Raw genomic sequence first — 24,718 nt, 5'->3', positions numbered from 1 at the left:
TGTTGGAAGTAGGAAAAATGGGTTTATATATCTGTGGAATGGCTGGGGTGGGGCAAGGAGCTCTTCCCTGCTGCAGCTAGGTGTGAATGTTTGGCTGATCACCTTCATTAGCATTTGAAGGCCTGCCTGAGCCTGGGAAAATCTGTTGCTGGGAGGTGTTAATCTGTGCCTGGTTTTTTCCTCTCTGTTGTTTAGCTGTTATAATTTTAGAGTTTTTTAATACTGGTAGCCAGATTTTGTTCATTTTCATGGTCTCTTCCTTTCTGTTGAAATTGTCCACATGCCTCTTGTGGATTTCAATGGCTTCTCTGTGTAGTCTGACATGGTGGTTGTTGGTGTGGTCCAGCATTTCTGTGTTCTCAAATAATAGGCTGTGTCCAGGCTGGTTCATCAGGTGCTCTGCTATGGTTTTTATACTGTTTTTATACTGCTTTTATTTAAATTGTATTTTTATGCTTTTCGTTGTGGGCACCATGGTGTGCCGGTTGTTAGCCGTCCTGAGTCCCTCTGCAGAGGTTGAGATAGGACGGGATATAAATGTACGAAATAAATAAATAAATAAATAAATAGTTTAACTGTTTGTGGTTCAAAGGCCATATGTAAAGCTGCCTTGAGTCCCCTCTCAATTCTGGCCAAGGGGGAGGTGCTCTTTTTCCATTTCCAAGCCAAGGAGCCTGTTGTCCATGGACACCTCCTGATCATTTTGCCAGCATTATTATTATTATTATTATTATTATTATTATTATTAAAAACTTTTATATCCCATTCTTCTCTACCTCCGTAGAGGGACTCAGACCGGCTGACAGCAAAAATTCAGTGCTAACTCTAAAATCTAAAATATCATACATCAACATTAAAATTAACCAATACATATAGGATAAATTCAACAAGAATGATTGACAACTGGGAAATAGAGGGAGAAAACGTGGAGGCCGTGACAGACTTTGTATTTCTAGGCACAAAGATGACTGCAGAAGCAGACTGTGGCCAGGAAATCAGAAGACGCTTCCTTCTTGGGAGGAGAGCAATGTCCAGTCTCCATAAAATAGTGAAGAGTAGAGACATCAGACTGGCAACCAAGATCCATTGCCTAGTCCAAGCCACGGTCTTCCCTGTAGTCACCTACGGATGTGAGAGCTGGACCTTCGGGAAGGCTGAGCGAAGGAAGAGAGATGCTTTTGAGCTGTGGTGTTGGAGGAAAGTGCTGAGAGTGCCTTAGACTGCAAGAAGATCCAACCAGTCCATCCTCCAGGAAAGAAAGCCCGACTGCTCACTGGAGGGAAGGAGACTAGAGGGAAAGCGGAAGTCCTTTGAATGCCACATCAGGAGGAGACAGCAAAGCCTAGAGAAGGGAATGATGCAGGGGAAAGTGGAAGGCAAAAGGAAGAGGGGCCGACCAAGGGCAAGGTGGATGGATGGCATCCTTGAAGTGACTGGACTGACCTTGAAGGAGCTGGGGGTGGTGACGGCCGACAGGGAGCTCTGGCGTGGACTGGTCCATGAGGTCACGAAGAGTCGGAGACGACTGAACGAATGAACAACAACAATAGGATAAATTACATAACAGCCGTTTGCCAAGATAAAATCATGTCAACTCAGTCTGTATATTCAGTCCATGGCTACATGGGCGCCTTTTTTTTACCTTCCCTATTGATCTAGTCACATTTGTGTGTTTTTGAACTGCTAGGTGGGCAGGAGCTAGGGCTAACACGATTCTCTAAAACTAAAAAGGATACAAAGAAAATGCAAAGAAGCATAAACAGAATTGTAGAAACCTGTTCTATAAAGTTGTGCTTTTTGTGTATGAGATTTATTTTAATTGCTTTGTATTGTATTTGTTATTGTTTGTATTGCTTGCATTGTTGTATTGTGGGCTCGGCCTCATGTAAGCCGCACCGAGTCCCATGGGGAGATTTATTTATTTGTCGTGTCAGAACAACCAGTCAAATTATATTACATTTCTAACAGAACAAAGCAAACAAGCAAATTACAAAATTTGTGAGTATGGTAGCTGATTAAATGTCCTTTGACCAGTCTCTGGCCCCTTGGAGTGCCTCTGGTGTTGCTGCAAGGAGGTCCTCCATTGTACATGTAGCGGGGCTCAGGTTGCATTGCAGCAGGTGGTCAGTGGTTTGCTCCTCTCCACACTCGCATGTCGAGGATTCCACTTTGTGGCCCCATTTCTTGAGGTTGGCTCTGCATCTCGTGGTGCCAGAGCGCAGTCTGTTCAGCGCCTTTCAAGTCGCCCAGTCCTCTGTGTGCCCAGGGGGGAGTCTCTCATTGGGTATCAGCCATTGGTTGAGGTTCTGGGTTTGAGCCTGCCACTTTTGGACTCTTGCTTGCTGGGGTGTTCCAGCAGGTGTCTCTGTAGATCTTAGAAAACGATTTCTAGATTTAAGTCATTGACGTGCTGGCTGATACCCAAACAAGGGATGAGCTGGAGATGTCTCTGCCTTGGTCCTTTCACTATTGGCTGCTACTTCCCGGCGGATGTCAGGTGGTGCAATACCGGCTAGACAGTGTAATTTCTCCAGTGGTGTAGGGCGTAGACACCCCGTGATAATGTGGCATGTCTCATTCAGAGCCACATCCACTGTTGTAGCGTGGTGAGATGTGTTCCACACTGGGCATGCATACTCAGCATGGGGAGATGGTAGCGGGGTATAAATAAAGTATTATTATTATTATTATTATTATTATTATTATTATTGTGCTTCCTTTTCTCAAACCTTGCCTGTTCCTTTCAATTGGGAGAAGAGAGTTTCATATGTAACGCTAAATTGTGGCTTAAAGGAGAAATCAATGGAAATTCAGTTTCAGAATCACAGATGGTTGGTTTGTGGGACTTGGATTTGAAACGTGTTGGAAAATTCCGTCATTCTCCTTCCCCCTCCTGCTGATAGAGCAACCGGGGTATGAGGCAGAATAGGGTTTCTTGCCTGTCCGGTTCTTCTGTTTACCTCTCCCATGTGGTGACTCCTTCCCTCCACTTTCTCTTGCCAACCTTTGACACGTATGGTTATAAATACCTTGTAAGTTGCCCATGTGACCTTCCTGGGGCCTTCCTCGGCGCCTTTGATTTATTCAACGTCCTTCTCCAACTTGCCTCTCTCCTGGTTTTCTCTCTCTCTGCTTGTCTAAACTCCGGCTATATTTTGCTCTTCCATCAAAAAGAGTTAAGAATGGAGGCTTTGTCTGATCTGTTCGTTATTAGTTAGGATGTAGAGTCCTCAAAGGAAAGCTGTTTGTCAACTTTGAAATTCTCAACTTACAACTGCCTATTTTGTTTGTTTTTTGAATAATAATAATAATAATAATAATGATTAATAATAATAATAATAATAATAATAATAATATAATATATTCACAAGCACGGCTGGCGGGGATGAGAGATAGGGCCTTCTCGGTGGTGGCTGCTCGGCTGTGGAACACCATTCCCATGGACATTAGATTGGCACCATCTCTAATGATATTCCGCAAGAAATTGAAGACCTGGCTGTTCAAGCAGGCGTTCGAATACTAAGTGCAATGCTTGGTAACGAATATAGGAACGGAACAACGGAAGACGAATTTGGATTATGTTTGGACGATGAGGCGACGATGAATGGTTTTTGTAGTAATGATGGCCCTCTCTCTCGTCCCCACAAGTCGCACGTGCGATGCGGGCGGGAGCGAGAGAAGAGACTCTGCGGAAGATCGAAGATGTCGTGTGGGTGCGTAGACAGAAATGCGGTCGCACAGGTAGGCAGGTCCCAAACTGTTCAGGCACCTTGAATTGGGACCGGAAAATAAACGGCAGCCAGCGGCGCTCCTTCAACAGGAAGGTTGACCGCTCTCTGTAATTCACACCAGTTAATAATCTGGCTGCCGCCAGTTGGACCAGTTGGAATTTCCAGGCTGTCTTCAAGGGCAGCCCCACGTAGAGCACATTGCAATACTCCAATCAAGAAAGGAACTCAGGAAAGCAACACAGAGAAAGTGTGGCCTGATTCCTGTGCTGCTTAATTAAACGAAGGCTCATTCTAACAGTTAAAGCTTATAGACTTTTCCTAAAAAGGGCTAACACCCCGGGAAACAATTAATTTCCAACAAAATGAACTAGTAATAATAATAATAATAATAATAATAATAATATTTATTTTCCGCTCTATCTCATGTGCTGCACAAACTAACAGCAAAACGTTGATTTATTTTGCTGTCTTGTTTAACAAATTAGAGTTTTATTTTAAACCACATTTCTAATAAACACATGATAACATGCTGTTGAAATTGAAATCTAGTTTATTCTTCCTCCTGGATGTTCAAAGGGAGGAAGAGGGGAGGGAAAAGATGCACAAGCTACCATATAGACTTGACTATAACCTGAACTGAATATAAGTTGAGGTACTTTATTTTACCACAAAAAAATTGGGGAAATGTCTGGACTCGAGTAGATATTATATATATACATACACATTGTATATACTCAAGTATAAGCCAACTCAAATATAAGCCGAGTGTCAGGACCCAGAAGCCTTAAACAACGCCAGACACAGAGTAAAGGTTCAAACACAGCTTTATTGCAAATAAAAGGACCTACAAAGCACTTGACTTCAGTGCTAAGGCCCGCTGGAGCAATTTGGCACCAAAAATAAGTCGATATGAGTAACAAAAATATAATCTGGATTATAGCGAATTGCTTGAAAGTCAAAATAGAACAAAAACACAGTCTCTGAAGCTGGAAAAACATGGTTTCAAAACTAAGAATTGTTATAGTCACAAAAGTATTAGCATACAAAGTCCAGAAGTCCAAAAGCGTAGTCAAACCGGTACATGGTCAATCTGTTGAGAAGCAAGGCTGGAACGCTGGAGTCACCGAGAAAACAGGAGTACAGGAACACACAGCTATAGCCCAGGACCCAAGGTGGAAAGTTGGCAGTACAAAGAATTATGTCCTATGAAGACACTTTGCCTTCTGCGAAATATAGTCCAAACTGAACCCCCTTTTATTTCAAAGTTCTTCCTCGGAGCTTGATGAGCTCCCCACCCTCTCATCATCACTCTCATCATCATTTCCATCCCAAACCTGCAGCTGAGTGCCCATCCCTCCACCTCTGCCAACGATTATCAGGGTTCAGATCCTGCCAAGAGTCCCCAGGCTGCCAATCCCCAGTGAACCCCTCAAATTCCTCACTAGAGGTGGGTTGGTTACAGATATCCCTTATGTGTTGCACACGGGTCCAATCTAATTCTTCCTCTTCTTCCACATCACTCCCAGACCCAGAACTCCTTTCGAACCCAAGGAAATCTTCATCCTCTGTTGGTGCACAAAGTATTTCCCGAATACGTTTCCTTTGTAATTCCCCCTCAGACTCTGGCTCGCGAGCAGCCCTCTTTACACCTCTGCTCACTTCCCCATCTCACAATCGGAGAAGCCTGGAAACGTATCAGTGTCGCTTGGAGCCATAATGATTTCCCTAATGCGCTGATGCTGCTGTTCTCCCTCCGACTCCAAAGTAGACCCATTTTCCCTGCTACTAGGAGTAGCAACTCAAGCAACACGCTGAACTACAACACTGAGGCACCTAATTTTACCACAAAAACTCTGAAAACATATGGACTCGAGTATGTGTATATGTATGCGTGTGTGTGTGTATATAGTGTATATACTCGAGTGTAAGCCAACCCAAATATAAGCCAAGGCACTTAATTTTACCACAAAAAAATGGAAAAATGTATTGACCCGAGTGTGTGTCTGTGTATATATATATATATATAGAGAGAGAGAGAGTATATACTCGAGTATAAGCCAACCCAAATATAAGCCGAGACACCTAATTTTACCACAAAAACTGGGAAAATGTATGGACTCGAGTATAAGCCGAGGGTGGGAATTGCAGCAGTGACTGGTCAATTTCAAAATATAGATACCAATAAAATTACATTAATTGAGGCATCTGCAGGTTAAATGGTTTTGAATATTTACCTAAAGCTGTAATTTAAGACAAGGCTGTCCAACTCTGATTTTTCTTCCTAGTCTTCCAGAGGACAGGATACTTCCTGGCAGCATGAAGGATAACTTCTGGGAAATGGGTGACACCGGGCCGTGCGGGCCCTGCAGTGAGATGCATTACGACCGGATTGGGGACCGCGATGCTTCACATCTCGTCAATCAAGATGATCCTAACGTCCTGGAAATATGGAACCTGGTGTTCATACAGTTCAACAGGTGGGGCAAGAATTGCAACAATCTTTCAAACAATTTAATGTTATCTTGACCAGTATGGAGAATATTAGAAACTAGCTTGAGTGCCCGGTGCTGCCCAGGTTATTAGAAGAAGTCATTTGAACAAAATGAAGTTCAACAGTGACAAATGCAAGATACTCCACTTTGGCAGAAAAAATGAAATGCAAAGATACAGAATGGGGGACGAAGCCTGGCTCGAGAGCAGTACGTGTGAAAAAGATCTTGGAGTCCTCGTGGACAACAAGTTAAACATGAGCCAACAATGTGATGTGGCAGCAAAAAAAGCCAATGGGATTTTGGCCTGCATCAATAGGAGCCTAGTGTCTAGATCTAAGGAAGTAATGCTACCCCTCTATTCTGCTTTGGTTAGACCACATCTGGAATACTGTGTCCAATTCTGGGCACCACAATTCAAGAGAGATATTGACAAGCTGGAATGTGTCCAGAGGAGGGCGACTAAAATGATCAAGGGTCTGGAGAACAAGCCCTATGAGGAGCAGCTTAGGGAACTGGGCATGTTTAGCCTGAAGAAGAGAAGGCTGAGAGGGGATATGATAGCCATGTATAAATATGTGAGAGGAAGCCACAGGGAGGAGGGAGCAAGCTTGTTCTCTGCTTCCTTGGAGACTAGGACGCGGAACAATGGCTTCAAACTACAAGAGAGGAGATTCCATCTGAACATTAGGAAGAACTTCCTGACTGTGAGAGCTGTTCAGCAGTGGAACTCTCTGCCCCGGAGTGTGGTGGAGGCTCCTTCTTTGGAAGCTTTTAAGCAGAGGCTGGATGGCCATTTGTCAGGGGTGATTTGAATGCAATATTCCTGCTTCTTGGCAGAATGGGGTTGGACTGGATGGCCCAGGAGGTCTCTTCCAACTCTTTGATTCTATGATTCTATGATTTATTTATTTTACTAAATGCATAAGGTTTTGGGTGACCTGCAACTCCCATCATGCCAGATTAACCCCTTGAAATGCCATTCATACCTAAAGTTTGTCATTTTGAGCAAGTTTCATCATGAGTGGAGTTCAGTATGCTCTCCAGTTGCAGGATGAATTGCAGCTCCCACCATGCACCCCTCAAATCCCTGCAGTATGTTCAGTTGGTCATGGGAGTTCTGTGTGACAGGTTAGGTCCAGGTCCATTATTGGTGGGGTGCAGAGTGCTCTTGGTTTGCAGTACCTACAACTAACGAATGTATTGCTGTATTGCTGGGCTTGGCCTCATGTAAGCTGCCCTGAGTCCCTTTGGGGAGATGGTGGTGGGTTATAAATAAAAATTATTATTATTATTATTATTATTATTATTCAGAGTCAATGGCCCTTCTAGCTTGGAGATTCCCAGAGTTGTACTCCATTTCCCCTCACAATATTTAGACTAGAGTAATAATGTATTATCTTGGGAGACTTCACTATGGCGAAATGCAGGGATCACATGCTCTCAGGCTCTGTCCACAGCAGGTAATGCCTTTGGTTGGCAGAGAGGGAGGTTGTTCTGCCCTTCCAGTGTAACTGCCTGAACATCAAGCAAAAAGTGGGTGCTAGAAACAATATCATACGAAAGCTGACTGGCACAACCTGGGGATCACAACCAGACACAGTGAAGACATCTGCCCTTGCGCTATGCTACTCTTGCTGAGTACGCATGCCCAGTGTGGAATGCATCACATCACGCCCAAACAGTGGATGTGGCTCTGAATGAGACATGCCGCATTATCACAGGGTGTCTGTGCCCTACACCACTGGAGAAATTACACTGCTTAGCCGGTATTGCACCACCTGACATCCGCCGGGAAGTAGCAGCCAATAGTGAAAGGACCAAGGCAGAGACATCTACAACTCATCCCCTGTTTGGGTATCAGCCAGCACATCAACGACTTAAATCAAGAAATAGTTTTCTGAGATCTACAGAGACACTCGCTGGAACACCTCAGCAAGCGAGAGTCCAAAAGTGGCAGGCTCAAACCCAGAACCTCAATCCATGGCTGATACCAAATGAGCGACTCCCCCCTGGGCACACAGAGGACTGGGCGACTTGGAAGGCGCTGAACAGACTGCGCTCTGGTACCACGAGATGCAGAGCACCACGAGATGCAAGAGATGGGGCCACAAAGTGGAATCCATGACATGCGAGTGTGGAGAAGAGCCAATCACAGACCTCCTAGTATAATGCACCCTGAGCCCTGATGCACCAGGGCTCAGGGTGCACCAGGGAGGACCTCCTTGCGGCAACACCAGAGGCACTCCAAGGGGCCAGATAGTGGTCAAAGGACATTTAATCTACTACCAAGCTCGCAAATTTTGTATTTTGTCTTGTTTGTTTGTTTTGTTCTGTTAGAAATGTAATACAATTGACTGGTTGCCCTGACACGACAAATAAATAGTGTAATAATGACGTCTTCGTTTTTCCTGTGCTAGAGAGGCTGATGGGACCCTGAAACCTCTTCCCAAGAAAAGCATTGATACGGGCATGGGCTTAGAGAGGCTGGTGTCCGTGCTGCAGAACAAGATGTCCAACTATGATACAGATCTCTTTGTGCCTTACTTTGAGGCCATCCAAAAGGTACGTGTACAGGTGCATATGTAGTGCCAGAAGGCCTCAGAAAAGACCACCATGTCTGTGATCAGCTCTGTTGTTGCTTGTTGACCTGCATTGTTTGATCGTCCTCTGCTTCTCTAACGCCCCCCTGTTGCTTCTTCATCCCAGGGCACAGGCTGCAGGCCGTACACGGGGCAGGTTGGTGAAGATGATGCGGACGGCATAGACATGGCTTACCGTGTACTTGCTGACCACGCCCGCACCATCACGGTGGCCCTTTCTGATGGCGGAAGGCCTGACAACACCGGGAGGGGGTAAGAGCGCGTCTGGTTTCTCCCTTCACGCCACTTGCATGGAACTTGTGTTGGGGACCTGAGTTTTAAAAAGGATGGAATTGTGACTCTGGGCTTCTTAAACTTTTCCACTCACGACTCCTTTCGGTCTGAGAGATCTTTACATATATAGGTATAGAAAATAGGTATACAAATCAAACAGTCACTGATATTTATTTATGTTGAGATTAACTTCACAATTCAGCAGCAGATCAGTTGCACAACTTCAGCGCTTTCCAGTAGCTTCTTCCTGCACAGTATTTTCAGTCAACTGCTCCCACAAACTGTAGTCATTCTGGAACTCTTTACAGACACTTGAGCACATGCCCGGCCATTGTCAGTTTTACCATTGTCTTTCCCCCAGTCTAGATGATATTACAAACTTACCACAGCATACAGTTATGCTGTGGTTGTTTTAATTACATATAGCCTTTGACGAACAACATCGCAGCACAAGGAGAAAGAATACACTGTACATGACTTCCTTATATACAATTCATTTACACATAGCAGTCTCTGATTGGTTCCCAACTCATTGACTTAACTCAGACCAGGATTGCATCATTCACAATCACCTGGACTAGGCCAGAACACATTCCCCAAATGATTCCCTATATACAGTTAATGCACGACTTAGCATTTCCAATAGAAGCCCATTAGCAGTGCATGACTCAGCTATATTACATTACAATACATTGTAAAACCTTTACTAGCTATGCCCGCCACGCGTTGCTGTGGCCAACCTTCCGTCTTTCTCTCCTTCTTTCCCTCCCTCCTCCACTCCCTCTTTCCTTCCTTCCTTCCTTCCTTCCTTCCCATCTTTCCTTCTCTTCTTCCTTCCTTCTCCATCTCTTTCCTTCCTTCCCCCTTTTTCTTTCTCTTCTGCTGTCTCTCTTTTTCTTCCTTCTCTCTTTCCTTCTTTCCTTCCCTCCCTCTTTCTCTACATCTTCCCCCCTTCCTTCGCTCCCTCTGTCTTTCCTTCTTTCCCTTTTTTCTTTCCTTCTCTCCTTCCTTCCTTCTTTAACTTTCCTTCCTTCCCCCTTTTTCTTTCCCTCCCTCTTGCTCTCCTTCCTTCCTTCTCTCTTTGCTTTCATGCTTCCTTATCCCTTTCCTTCATTCTTTCCCTTCCTCTTTCTTTTCTTTTCTTTTCTTTCTCTCTTTCTTTTTCTCCTCCTTCTTCCCTCTTTCTTCCCTTTTTTCTGTATTATCATTTACCTTTTCATCATTTAGCTTTTTTGGGCTTTTTAAGTCTCCTTTGCTGTGTTTTTCAGTGTTTTTTTGAGTGAAGGACATACATTGGGTGGTTAGGTGTCTTGTGTCCAAATTTGGTGTCAATTCCCCCAGTGGTTTTTGAATTCTGTGAATCCCACAAATGAACATTACATTTTTATTTATATAGATTTATTTATTTACCATATTGACATTCGGCCCTTCTCACCCCGCAGGGGACTCAGGGCGGATTACAATGCACATATACATGGCAAACATTCAATGCCATAGACACACAACATATATAGACAGGCACACAGAGGCAATTTAACATTCCAGCTTTTCATGAGGGTATTCTGGCCACCAGGGGAGCTGCCGCTTTACCTTCCATTAGTGACAGTGATGGAGTACTTCCTTATTCTTTGCATGCTTGCTGGAGATTTTTATGGCCTCATAAATTAGTTAAATCACACTCCCCACATAAGCAGTACCTGTTGCAACTCAGAGTAGGCTTCACCTTGCTCCCAAAACACCACCACACCAGAGCTGTAGATTTTGTAGTTTATTGAGGAAAAACAAAGTCAAAACATAGAGTAAGGAATGCAAAGACAAATGCAAAAATACAGTTCTCAAGATCCAAAGGCAAAAACACGAAGCATAATCCTTTAGGCAATGATCAAACAGGAGTCCATGGTGAAATAGTGAAACACAAGATCCAAAATCCCAGATTCAGGAAGCCAAAAGCATGCTGCTTAAAGACAAGGTTAATCCATAGAAGCTTGCATGAAAAGAGCCACGCTGAACTGACAATTTCTCTTTGTCAGCTAGAGACCTAAATACCCTTAGCAACCATGAAGGCATTGCGCTGACCTTTGACAGACTTGGCTTCTTTCTTACTAGCTAAGCGAGAACTCCTCCTGACCCTCCAATCTAAGCATTCTTGCCTGCTCATTAATTCACTATCTTCAGTGCTCTCCTTATCAGTTGGGTCCAGCTGGACCAAATCACCGTGGGAAGGCTGAGCAGGTGAAGACAACTCCACCTGGCCGTTATCTAGCTCACTGGCATTCTTTTCCCTTGAGAACTGACGTTGTCTCTCCTGCTGCATTGTCTGAGACAGGCCCAGAAATCTGAATCCCATCATCCTCTTGAACTCTGGCTCACAAGACCCATAGGGTTCAGGTTCAGACTCAGAATCCAACTGAGCCACAACAGAACCTAAATTTCCTACTTGACAGATGCAACTGTCCTTCGGGCTGCAAAGGTCGACAGCAAGCTACACAAATTGGTTAGAAGCTCACTCCGACCCGGGCTGGCTCCAAACTCATGACCTTTCGGTCAGTAGTGATCTTAATGCAGGTGACTCCCAGCCAGCTGCGCCACAGTCCCGGCATTTGCAAAGCTTGCTAAACGGGGTGATTTTCCTTGTTGAGAATCATAGCTGAAGCATCTTCGGCAGAGTCCAGTGTAAACATTGCATAACGGATTGGTGTAAATGTCTAAAATGGACACTAGGTGGCATTCAGAAAATTATTGTTGCCAAATTTTTAATTGAAAAGAGCAGAGAGGCTTTTAAAAAAGGGGTTTTCGGGTTTTTTTTGTTTTTTTTTTATTTTTGGCATATTTTGAAGTTCCCAATTTTAGGACCTTTCACCTGATGCCTACTAGGCGCAGAACATTCATGGTGGTGGCTCCTTACCTGTGGAATGCCTTGCCAGTGGAAACACGAGCTCTCCGAGATTTACTATCTTTTCGTAGAGCTTGTAAAACTTGTATTGTTGAAGGCTTTCATGGCTGGAATCACTAGGTTCTTGTGGGTTTTTTCGGGCTATATGACCATGTTCTAGAGGCATTCTCTCCTGATGTTTCACCTGCATCTATGGCAAGCATCCTCAGAGGTAGTGAGGTCTGTTGGAACTAGGAAAATGGGTTTATATATTTGTGGAATGACCAGGGTGGGACAAAGGACTCTTCTCTGCTGGAGCTAGGTGTGAATGTTTCAAATGACCACCTTCATTAGCATTTGAAGGCCTGGCTGAGCTTGGGAAAATCTTTTGTTGAGAGGTGTTAAGATGTGCCTGGTTGTTTCCTCTCTGCTGTTTTGCTGTTGTAATTTTAGAGTTTTTTAATACTGGTAGCCAGATTTTGTTCATTTTCATGAAAATGAAAAAACTCTAAAATTACAACAGCAAAACAGCAGAGAGGAAACAACCAGGCACATCTTAACACCTCTCAACAAAAGATTTTCCCAGGCTCAGTTGGCCTTCAAATGCTAATGAAGGTGGTCAGTTGAAACATTCACACCTAGCTCCAGCAGAGAAGAGCTCTTTGTCCCACCCTGGTCATTCCACAGATACATAAACCCTTTGTCCTAATTCCAACAGACCTCACTACCTCTGAGGATGCTTGCCATAGATGCAGGCGAAACGTCAGGAGAAATGCCTCTAGAACATGGCTCTATAGCCCGAAAAAACCCACAAGAACCTTGTAAAACTTATTTATTTAGGCTGGCATTTGAATCTGGTTGGTTGAATTTTTTCTTTGTTTTTAAATGTAATGTATTGCATATGTATGTTGTAAACCGCTCCGAGCCTTCGGGGAGTGACGGTATATAAATCCGATTAATAAATAAATAAATAATTTTTGGAAAGATGCAAAGAATGGAAAGGAGACAAAAGTTCTTCCTGAATTTCCAAAATTCACAGAAAACAGATCTAATTATTTGACTTAATTTGGGCACAAGGGCACTGCCAGTGGATTTGGGTGTTGGGTGCAAAGGCTGACTGTCTTGTTTTGCCCTCGTGTATATAGGTATGTTCTGAGGCGCATTCTTCGCCGCGCGGTCCGCTATGCCCATGAGAAACTCGGTGCGCCCAGAGGGTTCTTTGCCACGTTGGTTGACGTCGTGGTGGAGTCCCTGGTAAGCTTTCAAGCCCTTTCTCTCCCAGTTGCTATCAAGCTGCTTTATTTTATTTATTGTGTCATCAGCAACCATACCATTGTATTACAATTCTAACAGAACAAAACAAACACAGAGATTAAAAAGAAAAAAAAACCCACAGATTTTGCAAACTTGGTAATTGGTTAAATGTCCTTTGACCAGTATCTGGCCCCTTGGAGTGCCTCTGGTGTTACTATAAGAAGGTCCTCCATTGTGCATGTGGCAGGGCTCAGGGTGCATTGCAGCAGGTGGTCAGTGGTTTGCTCTTCTCCGCACCCGCATGTCGTGGACTCCACTTCGTGGCCCCATTTCTTGAGGTTGGCTCTGCATCTCGTGGTGCCAGAGCGCAGTCTGTTCAGCGCCTTCCAAGTCGCCCAGTCTCCTGTGTGCCCAGGGGGGAGTCTCTCATCTGGTATCACCCATGGATTGAGGTGCTGGGTTTGAGCCTGCCACTTTTGGACTCTCGCTTGCTGAGGTGTTCCAGCGAGTGTCACTGTAGATCTTAGAAAACTATGTCTTGATTTAAGTCGTTGACGTGCTGGCTGATACCCAAACAGGGGATGAGCTGGAGATGTCTCTGCCTTGGTCCTTTCACTATTGGCCGCTACTTCCCGGCAATACCGGCTAAGCAGTGTAATTTCTCCAGTGGTGTAGGGCGCAGACACCCTGTGATAATGCGGCATGTCTCATTAAGAGCCACATCCACTGTTTTAGCCTGGTGAGATGTGTTCCACACTGGGCATGCACACTCAGCAGCAGAGTAGCATAGCGCAAGGGGAGATGTCTTCACTGTATCTGGTTGTGATCCCCAGGTTGTGCCAGTCAACTTTAGTATGATATTGTTTCTCATGCCCACTTTTTGCTTGATGTTCAGGCAGTGCTTCTTGTAGGTCAGAGCACGGTCCAAAGTGACTCCCAGGTATTTGGGTGTGTTGCAATGCTCCAGTGGATTCCTTCCCAGGTGATCCTCAGAGCTCGGGATGCTTGTCTGTTCTTAAGGTGAAAGGCACATGTCTGTGTTTTAGATGGATTAGGGATCAGCTGGTTTTCCCTGTAATAGGCAGTTAGAGCACCTAGAGCTTCGGAGAGCTTCTTTTCAACCATCTCAAAGCTCCCTGCTTTAGCGGTGACGGCACGATCATCAGCATAGATGAAACTCTCTGTCCCTTCTGGCAGTGGCTGGTCATTTGTGTAGATGTTGAACACCAAGCTGCTGAACTTGGCTTAACGGGTCTTCCTGCTTTCAGGGCGGCGCCTTTCCTGAACTGAAAAAAGATCCAGAGATGGTGAAAGATATTATCAACGAAGAGGAGGTCCAGTTCTTGAAGACGCTCAACAGAGGGAGGCGCATCCTGGATCGGAAAATCCAGAGCTTGGGAGACAACAAAATTATTCCTGGTGAGAAAGCGAATGCTGTCGTGTGCAATGCTTGCTTAAGAGTCACTTCGTGGTCTTCAGGAAATTAAGGCAAACTGCATGTGGCTTCAAAGCAGTGATCCACCCCCTCCGTGCCTTGTCTGAACAAATGGTGTTACTGTTTTAATGTTTATTGTTATTGCTTTAATTTTTTTTGTTCGCTTTATGAGTTTTATTGTTGTATTTGTTATGCTGTTGTTTTATTGAGGGCCTTGGCCTTTTGTAAGCTGCACCGAGTCCTTCGGGAGATGTTAGCGGGGTGTAAATAAAGATAATAATAATAATCATAATAATAATAATAATAATAATAATTGTCTGTGTGGCACAAAAAGAAATTCCTCTTTCCTGACTTAAAATATTATGAAGGCAAGAGGACTAAAAGTAAGGGAGATACTGCTCTCCATGAATTAATTGTTTTAATTTTTGTGAGCTACCTTTGGTTCTGCTCCAGGAGAAAGGAGACATGTAATTGAAATTTAATTATTTATTTATCATGTCAGAAGCGAACTCAGGGTACAGTTGTAATGTATTTAAAAACACAAACAAGGTACTAAATGTCCTTTGACCAGTATCTGGCCCCTTGGAGTGCTTCTGGTGTTGCCGCAAGGAGGTCCTCCATGGTGCATGTGGCAGGGCTCAGGGTGCATTGCAGCAGGTGGCCAGTGGTTTGCTGTTCTCCGCACTCGCATGTCGAGGATTCCACTTTGCGGCTCCATTTCTGGAGGTTGGCTCTGCATCTGGTGGTGCCAGAGCACAGTCTGTTCAGCGCCTTCCAAGTCGCCCTGTCTTCTGTGTGCCCGGGGGGAGTCTCTCATTTGGTATCAGCCATTGGTTGAGGTTCTGGGTTTGAGCCTGCCACTTTTGGACTCTCGCTTGCTGAGGTGTTCCAGCGAGTGTCTCTGTAGATCTTAGAAAACTATTTCTTAATTGAAGGAGTTGGCATGCTGGGTGATACCCAAACAGGGGATGGGCTGGAGATGTCATTGCCTTTGTCTTTTAATTATTGGCTGCTACTCCCTGGCGGATGTCAGGGGTGCAATACTGGCTAAACAGTGTAATTTCTCCAGCGGCACCTTCCAAGTCGCCCAGTCTTCTGTGTGCCCAGGGGAGAGTCTCTCATTTGGTATCACCCACGGATTGAGGTTCTGGGTTTGAGCCTGCCACTTTTGGACTCTCACTTGCTGAGGGGTTTCAGTGGGTGTCTCTGTAGATTTTAGAAAACTATTTCTTGATTTAAGTCATTGGCGTGCTGGCTGATACCCAAACAGTTAGAGATGATGATGACGATGATGATGATGATAATAATAATAATAATAATCTTTATTTGTACCCTGCCACCATCTCCCCTAACGGGGACTCGGGGCAGCTCTTATGAGGCCAAGCCCAAACAACAAATTACAATTAAATTAAATACAAATCAAGCACAGAAGGCTGAAAAGATGTCTCTGCCTTGGTCCTGTCACTATTGGCTGCTACTTCCCAGCGGATGTCAGCTGGTGCAATACCGGCTGGATAGTGTAGTTTCTCCAGCGATGTGGGATGAAGACATCCTGTGATAATGCGGCATGTCTCCTTAAGAGCCACATCCATTGTTTTAGCATAGTGAGATGTGTTCCCCACTGGGCATACATATTCACCAGCAAGGGCAGATGGCTTCACTGTGTCTGGTTGTGATCCCCAGGTTGTGCCACTCAGCTTTCATATGATATTATTTCTAGCGCTCAGTTTTTGCTTGACAGCCAAGCAGTGCTTCTTGTAGGTGAGAGCATGGTCCAGAGTGACTCCCAGGTATTTGGGTGCGCTGCAATGCTCCGTGGGATTCCTTCCCAGGTCATCCTCAGAGCTTGGGATGCTTGTCTGTTCTTAAGGTGGAAAGCACACGTCTGTGACTTGCAGCATTGAAATACATTACATACAATTAAGAGCAAGGAAAAGAAAAGGGTACTAGTGAGCCAAGGCCACCTTTATGAACCCTGCAGAAATCCATCATGAGAGAACTCGGCAAAGTTGTACGGTGTGCTCTGAGTCTGAGTGTTGTTGCGTCCTCTCTCCTCTTTCTCCAGGAGACACAGCCTGGCTGCTGTATGACACCTACGGCTTCCCTGTGGACCTGACCGGGCTCATTGCTGAGGAGAAGGGCCTCCAAGTTGACATGGAGAGCTTTGAAGAGGAGAGGAAGGCTGCCCAGGTGAGACTTGGCTCAGCACCAGCCGAGAGGTCAGGTAGAGGACAACGTTTAGCTTTCCAGAATGCAGCAGAAGAGTAATTTACCTGGAGGCTCAAACTATATATCTATATAAATAAAAATGTGATGTTTGTTTCTGGGATTAACATAACTCAAAAACCACTGGACGAGTTGACACCAAATGTGGACACAACCTATCAGGCCAACGAGTGACCATCACTCAGAAAATAAGAGCAGAAGAAACTTAAAAATCCAAAAAATAAAAAATACATTACAACACATGCACAAAACCACAGATATATGCATATACGCATATATACACACACAAAATACATATACACAGACTGGGACACAGCAACGTGTGGCAGGGAATGGCTTGTATATCTATATATAATATTAAGTGCATACAGATTATATATTTACTTATTTATTTACTTCATTTATATATCGCTTTTCTCAGCCCTTTGGTGACTCAAAGCGGTTGCCAGTTGCACATTTCTTGTGAGGAATTTATTTACTGGCTTGTTGTAGGTGTTTTGGGTTGTATGGCCATGTTCTAGAAGCATTCTCTCCTGACGTTTTGCAGGAGCCTCAATGTCTGACGATGCTTGCCACAGATGCAGGCGAAACATCAGGAGAGAATGCTTCTAGAACATGGCCATACAGCCCAAAAAACCTACAACAACCCAGTGATTCCGACCATGAAAGCCTTCGACAATACAATTTATTGACTGAAAGCAGTAAGAGCTGTTAGGCCAAGTTAAGCAGCTTGGAGAGAGAGAGAGTAGCCTATAAATAAACTTGTTGTTGTTGTTAGAATGCAAAATCTAAAGCAGGGGCAAAATTAAGGGGTGGTTATTCTTTACCCCCAACACTTTCACCCCATGGTAATATGCTTTAGTGCAGAGCTTTCTGAACATTTCATGTTGCTGACACACTTTTTAGACAGGCATCACTTTGCAACACAGTAATTCAGTTTTGCTAGGAAATAGGAGGTTAAACTCCCTTAGAAGAGATACGGACACGTACAGGAATTGTGGTAATGGAATGTATGCACAACGCACCTCAGGAAACCCTTTCATTGATATCTTTTGAACTTTTTAACATTTTACCTCATACATTTGGCTTGCCCTTTGTGTCTGGTTTTATTATGCTGTTTTATATTGTTGATTTCATAGACTCATAGAATCAAAGGGTTGGAAGAGACCTCATGGGCCATCTGGTCCAACCCCCTGCCAAGAAGCAGGAATGTTGCATTCAAATTACCCCTGACAGATGGCCATCCAGCCTCTGTTTAAAAGCTTTTGTTATGATGTATTTTGCTATTGTGTGTTTATTATGTTGTATTATTTTGGGCTTGGCCTCATGTTAGCCGCCCTGAGTCCCCTTTGGGGAGATGGTGGTGGGTTATAAATAATAATAATAATAATAATAATAATAATTATAATTATCATCATATTTAAACATATATAATTAATTGCTTATTTCACATCTACTTGTTACATTTGTGCGACGTACCTACACACTGCAGCCGACACACAATTTGGAAAGCTCTGCTTTAGTGGAGGCTGTTGTTTACCTCTTGGTGTGTTCCATCCTCAGCTGAAGTCCCAGGGCAAAGGGGGAGGCGACGAGGACCTCATCATGTTGGACATCTACGCCATTGAGGAGCTCCGCTCCAAGGGACTCAAAGCCACCGACGACTCTCTGAAATACAACTACGCATCTGATCCCAGCGGCACCTATGGTAGGTCCCAAGGGATTTCCTGTAATGCAGTTGTTCCTCTCGTATTGGGAGGATGCTTACACCAGAATGCGTAGAAAATAATAATCAAACAAACAAACCCAAAACTCAACAGAACAAGTTTATGGTAAAAGTAAAGGTTTCCCCTTGACATGAAATCTAGTTGTTGTTGCACTCCAGGACAGGAATAACCCTCTGACTTTAAAACCCCACACATTGAATAGGAAAACAATCCTTTTATTGAAGATAATTAAAAAGCAATAAGGTAAAAAACACTTCACAGAAATAGGTAAATCCAATTAGGTAGGAAGATAAGCAGGAACAAAGTAGTCCAGGGTTATAGTCCTGCAAAGTCCACAAAAACAAAGTCAATACTTCCCAAATAAAATGCAAGAAATCAGGAAACATGAATCCAAGGCATGAATACATAAGCATAGATCAAAACCATGAAACACCGTGAACATGAATTTTCCAAGCAAATCTTCCATGAAACAAGGATGAGATCTTGACTTGATTCCAAACGATGCTTCACCTGACTACATATCCTGTACTTGAGACTTTTATCTCCTCGTTAGCTATGTCTCTAGCCAGGGCCGTAGCCAGAAAAAAAATTCGGGAGGGGTTGAAAATTTTGTGGGGGGGGGGGGAGTTTGAAAATTTTGCAGGGGGGGGGGTTGAAACCTGCCTCTTAGCTCACGCTGAAGCAAAGATCATAGCAGGGGGCAGAGCAGCCTTCAATAGCCTGCAGCTCCGCCCCTGTCAACCACCTCCACCAAGTCTGGTCTCCTTAATGAGAGCATTCAACACATCCTCCCCCCCCCCAACTTGGTTGCTTCACTACATCGGCTATTGCTGCAAGTAATGACAGTGTGAATACATTGTCAATATTTGCTTGAGATAGTGCTTGCCGTTCTGGAGGGACTCTTTAATTTTTTGCATCTCATAGACTTAGCAGCATGGGGATTTGGTTAACCAGTTAAAATTCATGAGTAAACCAGTTTTTTTAAAAAATCTGAAACATTTTGGGGGGAGGGTTGAACCCCTAACCCCCCCCCCCCCCTCACTACAGGCCTGTCTCTAGCATCAGAAATTGGTTTTGCTTTAGCTGAGAATTCCTTATCTTTTTCTCTTGGAGCCTGGCAGAACGCCAAAGCCACTGTTCGGCTCTCCTGTTTTGGCTGATCTCCTCCCGTCTATCCGTTTGCTCATTAACTTCTGCAGCTGGGCCAGGTGCCGAGCTGTTTTCATGTTCCCTATCATGGGAACTGTCTGGTAACAATTCAGAACCCCTCAGGGACATTCTCATGGGAAACTACACTTTGAACAGGGATCTCCTGGTCATTCTCTGCATCAAGATCCTTGACCGTCTTGAAACTCATCTTGCAACTCATTGACATTGCTCCCCACATCCCAAGCACCCTGATCCTGGAACACAATCACAGGCTGAGCTCCAACACGTGAAGAGACTTGAGTTGTGAACTACAATGCGCCCCAGCACACTGAGAATGCCACATTCTTGCGACATCCCAAAGATGTTGCAGTAGCGGTGCTCTTTCCTAGGGCAGCGAAGAGCCCTTTTGGGCCTGAGCCTCTCTGTTCTTTCCCACTGCCTAGAGTTCCAGAGTCCGGTGGCCACGGTGAAAGCCCTCCGCCGGGAGAAGGCCTTTGTGGAGGAGGTTTCCACGGGCCAGGAGTGCGGGATCGTGCTGGACCAGACCTGCTTTTATGCTGAGCAGGGAGGACAGATCTACGACGAGGGATACCTCGTGAAGGAGGAGGAGGAGGACGGCAGTGAAGATGTAAGTTGGATCACAAGGAGTCCTTCCTGGTCATTCTTGGTGATCAGGATTTATTTTATTTTATTTATTTATTTCGGGTACTTTTACCCCGCCCTTCACAACCCCCGAGGGGGGACTCAGGGCGGCTTACAAAAAGGCACAATTCGATGCCTATACAAATTACACATAATGTAAAAAACCATAGTTAAAACAATTATCACAGTTAAAACAGTTAAACAATCAAAACAATCCATATACAACATATCATATAAAAACTATTCACATGCTCAGCGTTCGTCTTTCAGAGTTCCAAATTCCATTCCATTAGTCATTTCATTTCCTGGCCATTGTCAAAGTCCTTTCTTTATCTGCCCGATTATCCGAATGCCTGGTCCCAAATCCATGTTTTCAGTTTTTTCCTGAAGGAAAGGAGGGATGTCGATGACCTAATTTCCCCAGGGAGTGAATTCCACAGGTGGGGGACCCACCACCGAGAAGGCCCTGCTCCTCGCCCCCACCAATCTCACTTGTGCTAGAGGCGGGGTTGAGAGCAGGGCCTCCCCAGAAGATCTTAGACTCCGGGGTGGGACGTAGAGGGAGATGCGTTCAGACAGATACACTGGGCCGGAGCCGTATAGGGTTTTGTAGGTCAAAGCCAGCACTTTGAAATTTCATAGTTTGGGAGGGATATTGTTGTTGTCAGTTTCCTCCTCCCTCCTCTGTCACTTGAGTCTTCACTGTGACCTGTTTGCGCTTTTGCTCCAGGATATTACAGGCGGTCCCCAAGTTTACAAGCCAAAGATTTTTCTCACTTCCTGTTGTCTCACCCCCGTTCTTAACTTTGAGCCATTTGTAAGTCAGATGTTTGCACCTTGGGGACTGCCTGTAGAACTATTATCGCTTCTGGAATCTAACACTTCTGATACTGAGTCCTTGATGGAGTACTTCCTCATTCTTCTGCACGCTGCTGGAAGGTTTTATGTTGTCATAAATTAGTTAAATTAGCCTCCCCGCATAAAGCGGTACCTAAATTTCCTACTTGACAGATGCAACTGTCTTTCGGGCTGCAAAGGTCGACAGCAAGCTAGACAAATGGCCGGAAGCTCACTCCGACCCGGGCTGGCTTCAAACTCATGACTTTTTGTCAGTAGTCATTTTAATGTCCCAATTCAAGGTGCAGGTGCTTACCTACAAAGCTCTGGATGGTTTGGGACCTACCTACCTGCGTGATCGCATTTCTGTGTACGAACCCACGAGATCTCTTCGATCATCTGGAAAGGCCCTGCTCACGCTCCCACCTCCATCGCAAGCGCGATTGGTGGGGACGAGGGAGAGGGCCTTCACGGTGGTGGCCCCCCCACTCTGGAACTCACTCCCCCAAGGACATTAGGCATGCCCCAACTTTGGCAGTCTTTAGGAGGAGCCTGAAAACATGGTTGTTTCAGTGTGCCTTCCCAGAATAAGGAAACTCCCAGCAATATGTCCCTAAACATACCTTATTAGTGATCTAGGATTGTCTACACATTTCTTCCCTCTCCAAAATTTCTATCCCAGTTACATGTCACCTTGTCATGCCCAGCATATTTTTTAATTTTTTTAATTATTACATTTGGCCCAGCCATAGGTTTTTAAACGCGTCGTGTTATTCTTAATGTTTATTGCTTATTTTTGCTTATGAGTTTATTTATTGTTTTGTATTATTGTTGTTATTGGTTGTATTGTGGGCTCAGCCTCATGTAAGCCGCACCGAGTCCCTTGGGGAGATGGTAGCGGGGTACAAATAAAGTTTTATTATTATTATTATTATTATTATTATTATTATAATTATATTATTAATGCAGTTGACCTCCAGCCAGCTGCGCCACAACCCAGTCTTCAGCCTTCTCTGTCAAAAGGGTTCCTAAGACTATCAGAAATATATGTTTTCTGATGGTGTTTGGAGACCCCTCTGAAACCCCCTCGCGACCCCCCTCCAGGGGTCCCAACCCCCAGGTTGAGAAACATTGTTTTGGTTGATTCCTGATTGAAAGAGCTGCCTTCTGGTTATATTCCTGCCCTTGTTGGTAGTCGGCTGAGACTTGTTCTTTGGTTTCTGCAGAAGACCGAGTTTACCGTGAAAAATGTCCAAGTGCGCGGAGGGTACGTCCTCCATGTCGGCACCGTCTATGGCAGCCTGAAGGTGGGAGACACGGTGCGCTTGTATATCGATGAGGTAAGTGACTCCTGTTCTCCATTCTGCATCCCAACTCAAAGTACTTAGAGTTTAAATTCATTATTTAAATTCAATATTTAAATTTAAATAATGAGCCGCCCCGAGTCCCCGTTGGGTGAGATGGTGGCGGGGTATAAATAAAGATTATTATTGTTGTTGTTGTTGTTGTTGTTGTTGTTGTTGTTGTTGTTAATTACGTGTTACACTGCATGTCAGCCAAAAATTCCCATTTTATTTTATGATACGAGGTTCATTCATTCCGGTTTATGTCGTTCTTCCTCAAGCATATTACCTAAGCAACAGCCTGTGAATTTTCATCTACATTTTATTGGTGTGTGTGTGTGTGTGTGTGTGTGTGTTATATGTATTTTAACAGTGTTGTGTTTTATCGTTCTGTTGAACCTCTCCTTTTTTTTTGAGAAATGTTTTTATTTTATTGAAAAAATATAGAATACATGGAAAGAGGGTGAATATTTTCAAGAAGATAGAAAAGTAGGAAATTATATTTTTTTTAAAGTAAAAGAAAAAAAATGTAAAAAATGTAAAAAAAAGTGGGGGGGGGGGAATATATTCAAGTCCCAAAAAGAAGAAACGACCCTTAAAAAAAGAAAGAAAGAAAAAGGAGAAAAAGGACTTCCTTCTAATTCTGCCCATTTTTGTCTCTTTTTGTCTGTGTTTATATAAATCCATTTTTGTGTTTCTTGGTTGTGAGCTGAGTCCAGTTACTTGTCTTTATGTCTATTTTCCATATAGTCATCAATTATTGATTATTGACCAATTTGTTTGTTTAACCCGGTTGCTTGTATTCCTTGTTAATAAAAGAGAAAAATTAATATGTCTTTAGTTTCATTTAACTTTTAATATTTTTTTCCAGTGTTGCTTCTCTAGTATTTCTTTCTGTTTCCAAACTTTCGCATAGACTATTCTGGTGGCCGTTGTCATATACCTAAATAGAATATCCTCATTTGAATTTAAGATTTCAATTTAAATTCTGTTGAACTTCTCCTTAATGGGTCTTTGGCGACCATCAAGGAGGTGGTCCTCGATGCTCGTAGCATTAGGAAGGTTGAGGCGGGGAATATGTTATTATCATAATCATCATCATTATTATTATTATTATTATTATTATTTTACTGACACAAAAACACAGTATGTCACAGAAAATGAGATCTATATGCTGGATTTCATATCACAAAATCACAAGTTGAACACTTTCCAAGTGGTGGTGGTGGTGGTGGTGGTGGTGTTGTTGTTGTTGTTGTTGTTATTATTATTATTATTATTATTATTATTATGCTGCCATCATATGAAGGATCGGGATTAGCAGAAGACTGTTCTGGAGACCGGGATAGCTGACCTTTGTGATCTCAAGGACTGCCCTGTGGGATATGAGTTTGGGAAATGGTCACTCACATATCCATCTCTGCCTTGCAGCCGAGGAGGAGGCCTGTCATGAGTAACCACACAGCCACCCACATCCTCAACTTCGCCTTGCGTGCTGTTTTGGGGGAAGCCGACCAGCGCGGGTCCTTGGTCGCCCCGGACAGGCTCCGGTTTGATTTCACGGCCAAAGGCGCGATGTCCACTCAGGAAATCAAGAAGGCAGAAGCGATTGTGAATCAGATGATTGAGGAAGCCAAGGTAGGATGGGAGAGAATGCCATTCCCGCTGCTGTGTTACAGTGAGTCTGCCTTCCTTTGCTGCCTGCTGTAATGAATCCCTTACTTTGGCAAGCTAGCTTAGGCCTAAGAGAGTGGGCCTGGTGAAGCCACGGCATCCATTTTAGAGAAGGGAGACAGGGAAACGCCATCATAGGTTAGGTTTGCCTTAAGGGGGTGTGTTCTAGTTTTGGAAGGAAAGTTAGAAGTCTAGGATTGGTTAAAAGGATGGGGGCGGAGCCTAAGTGATCTGAAGGAAAAAAGCGACTTTATTTTTTTATTTTTTTATTAGAATTTTATTAATTTTTATATAGATTACAACGAAAGTGTTGCAATCCAGAGCAAGAAACGAGGCCCTAAGATAACTATCCACCACACTTGACTGTGAAAAAACAATCCTTTTTTATTGAAGAAAAATGGTTACAAAATAAAGGAAAAATGCAAAGCCAAAAGCCACAGCAAAATCAGCAAACATGAATTTC

At 44.0% G+C, this 24,718-nt stretch overlaps 1 protein-coding gene across 1 annotated transcript in view; it reads left to right on the top strand.

Annotated features, from left to right (window-relative positions):
- The window catches only part of AARS1 (alanyl-tRNA synthetase 1), a 45,901-nt gene that overhangs the window by 9,034 nt on the left and 12,149 nt on the right, over positions 1–24,718 (top strand). The window contains exons 5-14 of the mRNA XM_060787825.2: positions 6,017–6,208; positions 8,641–8,785; positions 8,930–9,075; positions 13,114–13,222; positions 14,491–14,641; positions 16,723–16,847; positions 18,447–18,591; positions 20,203–20,387; positions 22,465–22,578; positions 24,013–24,219. Of these exons, the coding sequence (XP_060643808.2) occupies positions 6,017–6,208; positions 8,641–8,785; positions 8,930–9,075; positions 13,114–13,222; positions 14,491–14,641; positions 16,723–16,847; positions 18,447–18,591; positions 20,203–20,387; positions 22,465–22,578; positions 24,013–24,219 (1,519 nt within the window). The remainder of the gene's footprint in view (positions 1–6,016; positions 6,209–8,640; positions 8,786–8,929; positions 9,076–13,113; positions 13,223–14,490; positions 14,642–16,722; positions 16,848–18,446; positions 18,592–20,202; positions 20,388–22,464; positions 22,579–24,012; positions 24,220–24,718) is intronic.

Source organism: Anolis sagrei, chromosome 8 (assembly GCF_037176765.1).
Source record: "Anolis sagrei isolate rAnoSag1 chromosome 8, rAnoSag1.mat, whole genome shotgun sequence".
NCBI classification, from domain to species: Eukaryota; Metazoa; Chordata; class Lepidosauria; order Squamata; family Dactyloidae; genus Anolis; species Anolis sagrei.
This window is presented reverse-complemented; position numbering and strand designations above follow the sequence as displayed.